Here is a 16,202-nt window from a genome sequence, read left to right on the forward strand (position 1 = left end):
GAGTCACAGCCCAGGAGGGCCCGAGTATCGTCACTGGTCAGGAGACCACCGCCAGAGTCACAGCCCAGGAGGGCCCAAGTATCGTCACTGGTCAGGAGACCACCGCCAGAGTCACAGCCCAGGAGGGCCCAAGTATCGTCACTGGTCCAGAGACCACCGCCAGAGTCACAGCCCAGGAGGGCCCAGGTATCGTCACTGGTCAGGAGACCACCGCCAGAGTCACAGCCCAGGAGGGCCCAAGTATCGTCACTGGTCAGGAGACCACCGCCAGAGTCACAGCCCAGGAGGGCCCCAGTATCGTTACTGGTCCAGAGACCACGGCCGGAGTCACAGCTCAGGAGGGAACAGGATGCCACAGCCCCACTGGCCAATGATGGAACGTCATGCCACACACCAATGTCCAGTATGGAGATCGTCATGCCACACACCAATGTCCAGTGTGGAGATCGTCATGCCACACACCAATGTCCAGTATGGAGATCGTCATGCCACACACCAATGTCCAGTGTGGAGATCGTCATGCCACACACCAATGTCCAGTATGGAGATCGTCATGCCACACACCAATGTCCAGTGTGGAGATCGTCATGCCACACACCAATGTCCAGTATGGAGATCGTCATGCCACACACCAATGTTCAGTATGGATATCGTCATGCCACACACCAATGTCCAGTGTGGAGATCGTCATGCCACACACCAATGTCCAGTATCAGAACCGCCAAGTCAAAGCACCGCTGAACAGGGCAAAGACCGTCATGTCCAAGCACCTCCGAACAGGGCAAAGACCGCCATGTTAAAGCACCGCTGAACAGGGCAGAGACCGCCATGTCAAAGCACCACTGAACAGTCCTGAACCGCCATGGCAAAGCACCGCTGAACAGGGCAAAGACCGCCATGGCAAAGCACCGCTGAACAGGGCAAAGACCGCCATGTCAAAGCACCGCTGAACAGGGCAAAGACCGCCATGTCAAAGCACCGCTGAACAGGGCAGAGACCGCCATGTCAAAGCACCACTGAACAGTCCTGAACCGCCATGGCAAAGCACCGCTGAACAGGGCAAAGACCGCCATGGCAAAGCACCGCTGAACAGGGCAGAGACCGCCATGTCAAAGCACCACTGAACAGTCCTGAACCGCCATGGCAAAGCACCGCTGAACAGGGCAAAGATCGCCATGGCAAAGCACCGCTGAACATGGCAAAGACCGCCATGTCAAAGCACCACTGAACAGTCCTGAACCGCCATGGCAAAGCACCGCTGAACAGGGCATGCACCGTGTAGGAATGAATGTACCGCCACATCAGGCACCCTTATCCCATGTGCAGCTGGGACAGTGACAGGACAGGAACTTTCACGGGGAGACTCATCCAGTCTGGGCACCAGTCCCCCTCCAGAACCAGTGGAGACCTGCATCTACTTGAGAGACTGTGTCTTTGCACTCCCCAGGATGGCACAGTGGGCAAACCACCCACTGTAGAGACTTGTGAGACTGTGGCTTTGCACTCCCCAGGATGGCACAGTGGGCAACCCACCCACTGTAGAGACTTGAGAGACTGTGGCTTTGCACTCCCCAGGATGGCACAGTGGGCAACCCACCCACTGTAGAGACTTGAGAGACTGTGGCTTTGCACTCCCAGGATACATCAATGGGCATGGAGCCCCGTCGTTGATGTGGCTTTGCAGTCAGCCGGCTGAGGTGCCCCCCTCCCCTTCCCCCTGAGGTGCCTGTAGTATTTCTATCTGATGCCCCGGCAGTGTTCTCTCGGATTTTGGTCAGGTGTCTATTGTGGGCCTCGCCCATGCATTTTTGGACTGTTGGTGCACGGACATTGTTGTGTACATATCTGCACTACTTCTTGTATTGTATATATAATTATGAGTGATTTAGAGATATATATCTGTAAATTTTTGTATGACATGTATATTGGCACATTACAATGTTTGACCGAAATTCTCATTGTCTTTGCATTCTTCCGGGGGGATTGTGGGTTGTTAATGTGATAGTTTTGACTGCATTGGTGTGTATGTTGTAATATGCGAGGGTGGGGGTGGGGGTGTTTGGTGGGTGTCCCCCTGACTTTTGCCTCACCCCTCCCCCATGTCGTAGATGCAGTACTCACCGGTATCTTCTGCGCCTACGTCGCTGTTGGTCGTAAACAAGCAGAAAGACAAGGGCAGGTAGTATTTGGAGTTCCGGGTCCATGGAGTCGTTGTTCCTCGTGGGATGTGTTGAGGTGAGCGTTTTCCCATAGCAAAAGCTGTTTTGGCCGTGTTTTTATCCACGGTGAATCCGCCCCGGAAAAGGTGGCGGATTGGCCTGTTGTAATAGTGTGGGCGGTACATTGTCTCCCGCCTGTCTGTTGGCGGTAACCGCCGCGCTGCTTGTCTCTACCGCCGTGGCGGGCGGTGTGTTAAAGTGGCTGTCTTTGTTGGCGGTTTCCGCCAGGGTCATAATTCCATTTTTGTGTCCGCCGGCCTGTTTGCGGTATTACCGCACCTTTTCCACTGTCCGCCAGGGTTGTAATGACCCCCTATAGGTTTTATTGTTGTTATAAATGTAGACTGTGAAACATGTTGAGATATATGTCTGAGTGAAACATACCAACAACAAATGTTTCTATGCATGTAATCTATTCAGGTGAACATGTTCTTTGTGTGCATATTGTATGTAAATCATGTGTCAATAGCAGTCAAATGAAACAAGCATTTTCAATGCAACGAGGCTCGCATTTGTTCGAGTTGGAGCTATTTGCGTTGTAAACTCCTAACCTAACTTTTCTTGCCACACAAATTAAAAGAAAAAAAACACAGCGCGATCGCTCACAATTGAAAATGGAAAAACTGAGTGCAATCGTGATACGTAAACCCCAGCGCGATCGCGCTGCGGGGAAAATTAACAGATAAAGTAGTCCGGACCCCAGGCTCAAAACATCGAGCCTCGTATGTTTTTGGTAGTTTACCGGTGCTGTACAGGCGAGCTAAACACCGGAAAAGGCATGACGTATGCATGCCTTTCACAAATGAAACAAGCAGATTTTAAAGAGCAAGCCTAGGAACCCGTGAAAGAGACTGACATGACCTGGGCGTGGTTTGAAGCCCAAAGAGAGATTACTTTATTGACGGAGCACTTTGCACTAGTCCATAAAAAGCAGTTTCCCCTGAGACATTTCAGATCAGTAATTAGGGACTTTCGATGTAACTCAGGTATCCTCTTGCAGAGAACTACTTTTTAGCATTTCTGTCATTTACTCACACACTTTGCACATTAATTTATCGAAGAGCGTTATTTGGTTATTTGTTTTAAATTGTTAGCAGTAATAAAACTGCAGTGAAACAATACATTACCACAACAGCTGCATGAACATTTGTTACAAAGCATTGTTTACAAAACAGTCAACAGACTTTCCTTATGAATTCATAGTCTGTCAGACTTTATAACAACAACATTCGATCAATTATATTAAAATTATGAGAACAGAGACATAAATCCATACAGTGAGAAAAATACCATTGTGTTTCTATAGTTGTACCTCCCATGTTGACAAGGTAGATAGTATGATTACATAGATTTATGTCTAACTTAGACCAAATGTCTACCTTTACTACTAATGAAGTTAAACCTTTGGTCTAACTTTACCTTTGTAAATACTGAAAGGTATTAAAGTTAGACTTTTGGCCTAAATTAGACTTTTGGTCTAACTTTATCTTTGTGAATCTGGCCCATAGAGTTTATTTTGGTAGTCTCAGCAGAATGGTAATTTCAAATTGCCAAATTCCTTAGCAAGCCATGCAGTTTTATTTCATGTGGAGACAAACATATCAGTCTTTGATTTCTTCGGTCTTATTTGAGAGAGACATCTTATGGCATGAACAATGTTCAAAAAATGAGCAAGCTCTACCATCACAGCTACTTCTCTGGGCTGAAAAGTATATGGGTCCCACTTCTGGCCATGGTCAGACCATAGGTTTTAACATCTTGTTGTAGATAAAACTAACTACATCATTTTCAGAATTAGGGACAGATTTAAGAAAAAGTCACGAGGTGCAGCACACTTACAAAGGAAAATAAAATATATAGTTTCAAGGTACATACTAGCCAAGAGACAGAGGCTGAGCTCCCTGGGTTTCAGTCCCATAGTGTCTTTTAAGAATTGTACCTCTAGCATTGCTGACCTGGTCCCTTCTCAGGTTTTGAATGGGTTATCAGTGCCACTAGGCGGAATTTACTTAAAGACAGTATGGTGGTGACGTCATTTCAGAGCAGGCAGTTCTGTGCTGAATTATGTCGGGAAAGGGTAGAACAAGAGGAATTGCTTGACTTACTATGAACTAACATACAATTTAGCCAGAGAGTCATCAATAAAGCCCGTTATTGTACTCATCGGACCTATGAACATGAGAAGCAGGATGAAGGGAATAGGGAACGACGACAGTCTGACTCGCTCCTGCTAAATGGTCTGTTGTCTGGTAACAAAACTAATGCCAGCGGCTTTTTCTGAGGGCCTTCCTGTGGCGACGGGCTACATTCCCAGGATTCTCATTGGCTATCCGACTCCCACCATTCCAATGAATGGGCTGATGGTTTTTCTCACTTGAAAATAACAACACGCGTAACTTTTAGTATAGGCATTATCTTGCTCCTTTGCGGTGTGTAAGGATTTTCGATATTTGTCTGAATTCAATGTTAAATAAGAGAATTTGTGTGACAATAAGAAGCTTAACCTTAACTCTTTACTGTCTATAATTTGCTGAATATCATCTCACTTGCTCTTTTTAATAATTGTAGTGCCAAACCTTCACAGAAAACAATCAAGTTATTAGAATGCCACAGTTATGAGCTACTAATTTGAGCCCTGCGGGTATTACATACACAGAATACTGAATTACTGAAGCAGAACAGTTTTTAATGAAATGTTTACATTTTCTCGAACTCAGGCAATCCTAATGTGATAGTGACTTTTGTGATTATTCTTCTCAGGTTCATGATTACCACAAGAGTATTATCTCTAATATAATTGCCATTTGTGCCGTATGCTCTAGATAATTTGTTCAAATATTATGAAAATTCGTTATCTTAAAACATATATAAATGTAGGAAAGCGCTGAGATAACTAACGTTGTTACTTTCATATGACCTGTTCATAATACGTGTTATACGTGCAGTATACATGCACAGACCATAAAGTGTCTTTATTTTGTAGGGGCTGAGTGGCATTGGCAGATTCGTGTTTAGTTCCTGGATCCCAACAGCCACTACCCACTCATTTAAAGAGCCCCTCGTCTTTTCATGCAGCGAGGTCATGGTCGAAGTCAATTTAGCGACCATCTACTTCTCAGTTCTTTGTTAAAAGTAGAAACCGAGTCAACATATATCCCTATTATCAGCTACAAGGGTGTTGAACATGCTATATGTCACCATTGGTTAGTTCAGAGAGGGCCATGACTCATGACAGGTGAAGCCAATGATCCCCAGATTACCTTGCATCTTGGTGGATTCCTGTTCTTCACAATGAATAGGTTGTACGTTTGTATGACATCTCATGCTTTCTCCATGAACAGAAACACAATCAAATTGAATACAACAAGTTGAAAGTCTTTGTTTGGGTGGTGCCCTGTCTGTGGGGTCATCTACTCGATGGCTCTACCTACAGGATGTCATATCTGAGCCACATCTGGTGAGGTTTAAGGCACATGCCTAAACATGTGTAAATGCTGTTCTCCTCACTGCGCCCTTGCTGGGTTACAGATTGTTTTCAAGACAAGGTTAAATCTGCCATCCAACCGGGTTCACAACACAGGAGGAGATGCTTACTTTGCTTATGTAAATTTGGAATTTCTTGCAGTGAGGTCAGTTTCCTGAAGAAGCAGAGTGTAGTAGGTTTAGGGCCATTTTTTTTTTTTTTTGCAACAAGGTAGTGAGGAGTTTTTCCAGCTACATCTCTGTTTTTTACTGCTTTGGATCTCACTATATGTGTGGATGTCTGTTAGTATCGTTTGCCCAGGACTGCTTCCAGGTCAGGTCAACACCTAACTTCAACAAGCTAGGAAATAAACACATCTTTTGAAGGCCAGGTAGGCTTTGTTCACCAATGAACCACACTTTGCCTAAAGGTATACGGTACGAGAAATGTATGTGTATGTTCCCTCACTACAAAACCTGAGAGAGAGAGAGAACTTCATCATACAAATTGAAACAACACCCAAAATATTTGTCTCTGGCAGTCTCTCTTTATAGCTATCTGACTTCACACTATATCGATATAGGCTTGCTAAGGCCTTCAGGTGGAGGTTTATGTTAGAAGTGTAAATACAGGTGACGTATTCACAAAATTTGAATTTGCAGTCATTAAGGGACTGGCACCACTACAATTACTGTAATACAGTAATGCTATCTGTGGGTCATAAAAAGGCAGCAGAAATGTGTGGAGATTGGTTTACTATATTGTCGACATTGAGAAAAGAATTGAAAAAAATGCAGTTGCTTCACAGTTTTCACCTGTACTACTGAACACTATGCACAATTATTCAAATGGAACTTGTGGAACTGCTTCCATATGGGTGTAGATTGGAATTCCCTATAACCTTCCAGTACTACTTATGGAAACCTGTTACTATTACTATTTCATATTTCCAGCAATTCTCTATTGAAAATGTGTAAATTCCTGAAATGTTAAAACCTTCACCCATGCGAGGTAATACACATGTGAATGTTGATTTATGCATTTCCTTGTGTACTGGGCACTTACAGATTCGTTATGCTCCACGTTCTCACAATTTCAACATTAAGGATTTGTTAATTATCAAGGTTTGGCCATTTATGATATTTCAGATTTTTGGGCAATTTCTCCCATGTTCATGAATGATCATTTAGAAGTACCTAGTTAATGTCTATATGTTTTATTTTTCGATCAACTTAGATTTGAGTCTCAAGTTGCTCCTACTCTTATTTTGCAACTTTCCATTGCCACATGCCCTAGAGCCCAGAGATAAACTAACTTTTGAGCTTGCACTACACCACCCACAGGAGATGAGCAGTGCTTCAAGGTGGCACACATTAGCTTTTTCTCTGGTTATATATATATTTATCATAAGTAGTTCAATACACTTTGTTAGAAGCATATAGGGACAGATGTAGGTAGAAAAGGGTTTGCGACTCGCAAATTGCGAGTCGGAGCGAGTCGCAATTTGCGACTCGCAAACCCATATGCAGAATGGTGTCCCTAACACCATCTGCGAATCGCAAGGGGGTCGCAAAGACCCACTTCATTAATACTGCGATATCCTGCACTCACAGGGATGGTGGCCTGCTGGAGACAGCAGACCACCATGTCTGTGACTGCTTTTTTAATGAAGCAGTTTTTTTTTTGTGTATTGCAGCTCGTTCCCATTGGGACCCCTTCCCTTTTGCGAATGAGTTAGCACCCACTTCACATGGGTGCTAACTGCGAATTGCTTTGCGACCGCGTTCGCAGTCACAAAGCAATTCTGCATCGCAGTGCGACTCGCAAATAGGAAGGGGAAAACCTTTTGCGAGTCACATTCCCATTTTGCAAGTCGGTACAGACTCGCAAAATGGGAATGTGCATGAACACAATGCCTGAACTTGCAATTCTTTTTAGATATAAAAATATTCAACCATCTTGGAAATGGTCCTTTCTGCAGAGTACCCACCAAATTTGTAGCCTTCACTCCTCATATTTTTGCTGAATTAGTTTTTGTTGGCCTTGGGATAATGTGCACTTTACAACTGCCAACCAGTGCTAAAATGCTTGTGCTCTATTCTTAAAATGTGGTAACATTAACATATACCCAATTGGCATATTTAATTTACTTATATATCCCTAGTAAAATGCGCTACATGTGCTCAGGCCCTGTAAATTACATGGTACTAGTGGGCCTGCAGCACTGATTGTGCCACTCACTCAAATAGCCCTTTAAACAAATGTCAGGCAAGCCATTGCAGAGCCTGAATGGGAAGTTGTAAGCTGCCATTTTGATCTGACAAAGTAAACCTTTTCTCAGGCCCAAACCTTCCATTTTATACATATAAGGCACCTCTAGGGTAAGCCCCGGAAAGCTCAGAAGACAGAGGGGGTCAGCCAACGACCGCGGGAGCACCGCCAACAGGCTGGCGGTGCTCCCATGGCATTCTGACTGCGGCGGTACAGCCGCGGTCAGATACGGGAAACCGGCGGTGTACCGCCGGTTTCCCGCTGCCCAAGGGAATCCTCCATGGCGGCGCTGCAAGCAGCGCCGCCATGGGGATTCCGACCCCCTTACCGCCAGCCTTGTTCTAGTGGTTTTGACCGCCAGAACCTGGTTGGCGGTAACGGGTGTCGTGGGGCCCCTGGGGGCCCCTGCAGTGCCCATGCCAATGGCATGGGCACTGCAGGGGCCCCCTAACAGGGCCTCACCAAGATTTTCAGTGTCTGCCACGCAGACACTGAAAATCGCGACGGGTGCAACTGCACCCGTCGCACCCCTTCCACTCCGCCGGCTCCATTCCGAGCCGGCATCCTCATGGAAGGGGGTTTCCCGCTTGGCTGGCGGGCGGCCTTCTGGTGGTCGCCCGCCAGCCCAGCGGGAAACTCAGAATTACCGCGGCGGTCTTTTGACCGCGCAGCGGTATTCTGCCGGCAGGACTTTGGCGGGCGGTCTCCGCCGCCCGCCAAAGTCAGAATGACCCCCAGAGTGTAATGTATTCAAAAGGACACTCACTTATAGGTTTTACAAGTCCTGGTGGTGAAAAACTCTTAAATTCGTTTTCCACATTTGCAAGGCCTATCTCTCCCACCCATTCACACTGGAAATGCCTTACTACACTATACGAGAAATGTCCGATTTGGAACAGATAACCCTTCCAAGTTTGGTGTCTCTGGAACCACAATTTAAAATTCTAACTTATGTTGAAATTGGATTTTGAATTGCAATTCTGAAAAAAGCACTTTTAGAAATGTAAAATTTACTTACTTTAGACATTTGGGGGGTTATTCTAACTTTGGAGGAGGTGTTAATCCGTCCCAAAAGTGACGGAAAAGTGACGGATTTACCACCAGCCGTATTACGAGTCCATTATATCCTATGGAACTCGTAATATGGCTGGTGGTATATCCGTCACTTTACCGTCACTTTTGGGACGGACTAACACTCCTCCAAAGTTAGAATAACCCCCTTGGTGTCTGCTGCCTGCCTCTGATTACATGTCTGGTTAGGGGGCAAACAGAAAGGAAGCTTAGGTGTGACTTGATGGGGCATCTTAATTCACTATCCTGGGCAGGTTGGGAGGGAAAAGCTGGGGAAAGACTCACTTACATCTGAATAAGCAGTGTCTTGTCCTCATACAAAGGGGAGCATACCCCCTGTAGTGTGACTGGAGCCAGGGCAGGAAATCTGTGCACTTCAAAGGCATGTCTTTGAAGTCTCCCCCACATCAAAGCCACGACTGAGTATCAGACCTGGACCTCAGCCACCACTAACTCAGTACACTTCTGGAATTATAAATAATCTGCCAGGAAGATGGACTGGTGTGCTTCTGAAGGACTGCTACTCTGCTGGGTTGCAGTTTTCAGGACTCCTGCTTTGCTGAACTGTTGTCTGCTACCCTCTTGCCTGATATTGAGAAGGACTGGGCCTGAAACGCTCCAACACAGAACCTAGAGTGACTCAAAGGGCTAGTTGGCTGACCTCCTGATCTGAAGGCTCAGGGACCTCCCAGTGGAACTGACACATCTTCTCTGCCGAGTGGCACATCCCAAGCAGAACCAATGCACCTCCTTGGCTGATTGGTGCATGCTTAAACAGAACTGATGCATCGTCGCCACTCCATGGATTGGACCCAGCACAACAGACAAGCATCGCTGCTGCACCCCACATCTTGGGTTCAACGCATCACCTCCAGAACCACCACTGCTCGATGATCCCCCGGAACAGGTCTTTCCATCCTTTGTCGAATGCAGCCTTGACGAGGATGCTAAAGCTCTGTTTTGCAGCTTCACCATTCATCACATCTGTTGCATCACCTGAGCTGAACAACGTACCCCCGACACCAGACTTTACATTGCCAGGCCCGACATCGATGTAACAGGACCTCACAACACAGCCTTGCAGCATCCTGGGACTGACACCTTGCATTGACTGTGCAACGTATCTTCACCTTGGATCCACACAATCCTAACTGGGTCCCTTTAGTCGGCCTGTGCTCCACAGCAGTTGGCCTGAACTTTTGACTTTGTCCTGATCCGGTGCAAACAGACATCCCCAGTTTCCACTTTTTGCTTTAAAGCACTATTCTACAGTTTATTCTTTAAAAATGAATAACTCAAATTCTGCTAATTGGATCCTTGTCTTTTTTGTCTTGTTTTATTTATAAAATTAAGTTCTATCTTCCTAAACTGGTGTAGGATTCTTTTTGTGTAGTGGTTTCACTGTTGTACTGTTTGAAGTGTTGCACTAATACTTTACTCATTCTTTTAGAGTTAAGACTGACCACTCTGTGCCAAGCTACCAGATGTTAAGCAGAGGTTAATTTGGGGTTTGCCTGTGCCTTACCCTGGCAAGGATTGTTGTTGTTGCTTGACCAGGACTCACCACAGTCAACCAACAAACCAATTTCTCACAGTAAGCGAACATACTTTGAGTACATTGCTAAATCCTTGATTGATTTTAGTGACTGATATTAACCATTGTCCAAAAAGGGTTTTATTTTGTCTCTGTCATATTTCTGCATCACTGCCTAGGGGTGTTCTCTTTCATCTTAACTTGTGGAAAATGGAAGGCTAGTATAATGGCCCGGAAGAGTCAAATGTATTTCTTCCCACTAGAAAGTAAATAAACGGTCTGCTAAGGCATAGGAATGAAGAAAGCTTTCTTGTGGTTTGTTACTGGGTCCGTCAGAATTTAATCTGCCAGGTTTCCTATGGTTTGAAAATGCTGTCTCTCCTCTAATCCTAAAACAATGCATCAGCTCTACTGAAACATTGTTACAACTTTTTCTGACCTTTCCGTTATGTGTGAGAGAATCAGAAGGTAGCTGGCAAGACTACGAGTCTCCTCATCCTTTGCCTATGCTAATGGACACTAAATTCACTTCCTCCCTTTACAAACACAAGTACAAACTTAAGAAATTACAGAGGGAGGATGTCTGGCTAATTGTCAGGACTATTTAGTGAGGGTAAAATGCAGGCATTTTGTAAAACTCCCTGCCAAGAAATAAAACAAAAACGATTTAAACTAATTAGGATAATTGCAAAATGACCACTTTTAGTAAGAACCAAGTGTTTTTCTGAAATGTCTAAATAGCGGTTTAGTCACTGGGCTCATGGTCCATCAAAGGATAAGAGCTTTTTGTCCAAAATACCATAACATAGGTAATAAAAAAGCACACTGACTTCCTGACAGAAGCTCTCATAATGAATGGTCCTTCATTCTGTACATTTTGATGGAAATCCCATGCCCCAGAATATAAATCCATTGGGAAATAATGGAATTTATATTTCACTAGATGGGATAACCATCACCGTTATGCCAGAGTAACCCATCCGCAGAAATCTAAATGAAGTCCTTAGTCTTGTATATATGTATACATGGATACAATGAGTAGTATGACTTTTTATTGTATTATTTTTTTTTTTTTGCATTGTGCAACACATTCTACAGTATTTTCCAGGGTAAAATAATTTTGCTGACAGTAAACATTGACTGACAGATCTTTTAAAAGAAACACAGAAATAGAGATCTGAAGACTGTTTATGCTTTTCAACAGCTATTCTGATTTGACATGCCCCAAAACAAGAAAGGGAGCAAACTTTAGAAAATCACACAAAGAGCAATTCATTGACTTTTGTCTTCCTTTACCCCATGACATTCAACATTTTAGGAACTTCTTACAAAGCTGACAGTGGCCTTCAAGATTACCTTTTTGTTTGTACATTGATGATTATTTCAACAGAAATACATTGATTGCAAGGCAGTTTACCATTAAAACATAAAATACTTAGCTGATTCTCACACTGGAATTCGGAAACAAATGAGACAGCGCATCAATGTTGATTCACCACAATCACAGGGAGTGTGAAATTTGCATGGTACATTTAATGCATCTCCATAAAAGGAGGCTGCCTTTAACGAATAAGTTACAGATTCTAATTCCAGTCAGAAAGCTAAGGTGATTCATGCATTTGATACTGAGTAAAGCTGCTGATTTCAATGTCCCAATACTATTAGCCAAAGTTGCATTATGTCCCTTGATTTGAACCGCTGATTACAGGTTCCCATACATGATGGAAAGTTAGGAGGGAGTCATAGCTCTGCATCACAGATCTATACACAGCTTCCACCCAAGGGTTTTAGTCTCATTAAAACAACTCAGTGGTGAATATTGCAACAAAAACCTGTTGAAACATGATGAATCACAGTTTTGCCTCCTATAAAATTCAAACCATTTTTTGCACATGCCGGTTAAATAGAATGATTACATTTCAATACGTAATCATGTGGCTGTTATTAAATAATTTGGGAGCTATACGATTTAGCTATTTATAAAACGTGGGATTTCATTAATATTTCTTACACAAAATAGCTTTGTTTTCAGTCTTTTATTTTCAGCTTTCATAAACTGTGAGACAGACTTTAGAAGTACTGGGCTTACACTCCCACCTCTTTCAAATTGGCAAAAATATAAAATGAGACCATCCAGCACATTAAAAAAGAAAAGAGGGTTATTATGGTAAAAAGGAGGAATATATTCTAATTCCCTATAGATTGCATCCCGCTGAAAGTATTTTTAAGTACTATGAAAACACACACACATTTTCAAATATGTCTATTCAATGCTTTCTTCCTAAACAAGAAGTCCTGGACATTATGCTGAAAAATATGGTGACGAACTGAACACATTCTCTAGTTCTCCACAGTACCAACATTAAAATGCAGAATTATGTCGTCCTTTCTGTTTCTGAGGATTATAAAAAAGACAATGAGTTTCATTTTTGATGCCCCCCTTCCCTTCACAACATAGATATTGTAAGTGTGCATGCATGCCCTGTCTGTGTGTGCTACTATCTGGTTGCAATATCATGAAATAAACACATGAAAATGACTTATCCTGAAAGGAGATTAGAAAAGCTGGAAGTATCTTAGATCCCCAAAGGTTTCTCTATAGAATCTCTTCATTGAGCATTTATAAGGGTTTTGATTCATACAATGCCACAACTGTTTTAACTGCACTGATTGAGCAAGAGATGAAACGCTGGGGATGAGCAAAATTAAAGTTTCAAGAAAGAAGTAGTGCGAGGTTCATGATTTTGCCATTTCATGTATTTGTGAAATGTGGGTGCAGGTTTGATGAATAATTTTTCTTACAATGTTCTTTTGTGGGAATTTATCTGATAAAGTAGGTTTGTTTGTGTGTCTTTTGTGGGCCCCTGGGAGGACTGCAGTAGTGCACTCCAAAATAGAAAAAATAGCCACCTGCTTGTATTATTGCAGTCCTATTCAATGAAAACATTCATGTCAAACGTAAAGTTAGATTGTCTACGGAATGCAGCCCATCCTCTAGCGTGGCTCTTCCACCTTGGACAACGCAGGAGCATGTAGTATGTAAATACACTGATCTTTCAGGCCACACACGTTGTACGTGCTATTACTCTTAGTGGACACATTTGCTGCACCTTCTTTTGTCTAACCATGGTCAGATTCATACTGCTTCCCCCCACTGATGGTCGTGCACCAGAATTTAGCTCCAAAGTTTGCTCACTATTGTGTCCTGGGAGAGAATTCGCTGAGAGCAGCTTCTATGGACTAACTCAATGAACTTGCTCCATGTGTGAATGGCACACTCTGCTCTTACTTGTGTAAAGCACCTCTGGAACAGATTTTGAAATTCAACTTAATGAATAAAGTGTAAAAATAATCAATACAACGTTTACTAACTATTCCTCAATTGAAACAACCTACCTTTGAACAAGAGGATATAATTCAATATGGGACAACAGCAACGTGTATGTTCTTTGAAAGAAAAGACAATTAGATTTTTTGTGCCTACTTACCCACAGGAGACATTTCAGGGACGCCGGCCGTATAAGGTCCATCCTGAAACTTTGGTTCATTGTCGTTGATATCCTGAACCTTAACTTGAAACTCCGACTCAGGTTCAACCGGCTTCCCAGTGTCCCGGTCTAAAGCTTGGGCTCGCAATGTGTAGTAGGCCTGCTCTTCACGATCCAGCCTCTTTGTAGCATGGATATCCCCCGTGTTTTCATCAATAATAAAGATTGAACTTGCTCCTTCTCCTGACAGCACGTACTTGATCCTGCCTTCGCCACCATCTACGTCAGAGTGAAGCTGGTGAAACATTAATGTGAGAGTAAATGAATGCTTTAGAGAATTCTGCACGTGAAGATATGTGAAAGCATGTATCTTAAGCCTTGATCAAAAACTAAGATTTATTATTTTTTTCAGACATACCCTTAATGGTTTTGTTGATAGGTAAGCTAAGCAATATTGATAGAAAACATCTCTTTACATTGATATATTAAGTCTTATAAGATCAATGGTCTTCTGCACTGGCATTGTTCACAAATAAACTGACACATACATTTTTATTAGGGATAGGATAAAACAGTACCTGGTAAGTGATTCCATCAAAGCAGAGAATGAAATATTAATTTTCCCATTTATTGAGTGTGACAATCATTTTGTTTGTTACACTCCGATTTCAAACATAGATTTGTTTTGTTAGTGCTGATATAGTACCCAAAAATATTGTATAGCTTGATGAACAAATGCTGCAGATAAGAGTGCAATTTCCCTCCTGGTTGGAATCTCATAATGGTGCAATTGTTCTAAGGCAGATAATCTGATTGGTCTTTGAGATCTTACCTACAGCTGAAGTTCATATTAAAATGGCCGTGATTTACGGGAATGTACGTGGCTTTGTTTGGTTCGACATGCTTGCATTTTAGATTAAAATGAATAACTACTGAGCACCTTCAGACAATCCATCTAGCCATTCAAATGCTGTGCACTACCGCACCCTCGAGGCGTTTAGAGGTGTGGGCAAGCAGCAAACTGTTAATAATACGTAAAGTGTATGGTATCTAATATGTAAATTATTACTGAAGGAAACTTCGAAATCGTACTGAACCTCCAGTTAGACCAAGTCTCCCCATGTACACCTATGGACAAGGCAACTACAAATGCAGGGAATGGTTGCAACCATTTGTATAGGATTACATTAGATTTTCTTTTAAATAAATGCATCATTGGATTCTACAGGTGCACAATGTGGCCAGGTAACTGCAATCCAATATCAAGAGTTCTGTTAATCATTCCTTTTTTCAGCTGCAAGCATGTTGCTTTATCCACAGGCTCTACCATTGATACCTGCTTTTGCTACCACAAACTAGGTGCCTGATGAACGAATGTCTGATCACCAAATATAAGTTACAGATTGCAACCAGTATTTTTACAACTAGTAAAGATTTTTAAGAACTGATCAAAAGACTATTAGATTGGTTCTCAAAAATCCAAATTGAGGTGTGTTTCAATTTTCAAACCAGCCTACCTCATTGGTATTTCATTACAGTAGAGTAATAAAAATAAAAAAAAAACAACAGCCCTTTACCTTTAAAGAAATGGTCTGCAATTTAAGGAAAAAAATGTACATTTAAAAAAAAAGAAAGGTGTGAGAGTTGGTAGTGGTCCCTTCGACTATTGCACTCTCCCAAACTACCGAAGTAACCTTTCTCTCAAATTTTAAAAGGGCAAGGGGTCCCACAAGAACCCTTCCCCTTTATGAATGGATTATTGCTCCAGCTAGGATAATGCTACATTGCAATAAAAATTGGTATTTGAAAGGGAAGCCCTAAACTCACCCTTTCCAAAAAGCAATTTGTAATGCACCTCTAAACTCTTTAGCAATTTGATAATCTATCACCAAATTAATAAATTTGTATAGTGCATGCAAAAAAGCCATTTAGTGGTGACAAGCCATTTGATGTAGCAAATCACAAGGTTTGTAACCAGTGTCAGAGTGGCACAGTGGGCAATAATACAGTGCCTAATGGGCTGATCTGACAGGCCACTGTGGGCTTTTTTTTTAGCAGTTTGTGGGCTAGTAGTATTGCCAAGTGGGCAAGTTTTATCTACTGTTTCCACAGATAGTACCACAAACAATGCCTGCAGCAAACATTAATGAATGCAT

The 16,202-nt window shown here is 42.8% G+C and overlaps 1 protein-coding gene across 5 annotated transcripts in view; it reads right to left on the reverse strand.

Annotated features, from left to right (window-relative positions):
• LOC138282395 (cadherin-7) overlaps nt 1–16,202 on the reverse strand; it is a 228,393-nt gene that overhangs the window by 138,829 nt on the left and 73,362 nt on the right. For all 5 annotated transcript variants that reach the window (XM_069219910.1, XM_069219913.1, XM_069219914.1 and 2 more), the window contains exon 3: nt 14,047–14,341. In XM_069219910.1, coding sequence (XP_069076011.1) covers nt 14,047–14,341 — 295 coding nt within the window. The remainder of the gene's footprint in view (nt 1–14,046; nt 14,342–16,202) is intronic.

Source organism: Pleurodeles waltl, chromosome 2_2 (assembly GCF_031143425.1).
Source record: "Pleurodeles waltl isolate 20211129_DDA chromosome 2_2, aPleWal1.hap1.20221129, whole genome shotgun sequence".
NCBI lineage: Eukaryota > Metazoa > Chordata > Amphibia > Caudata > Salamandridae > Pleurodeles > Pleurodeles waltl.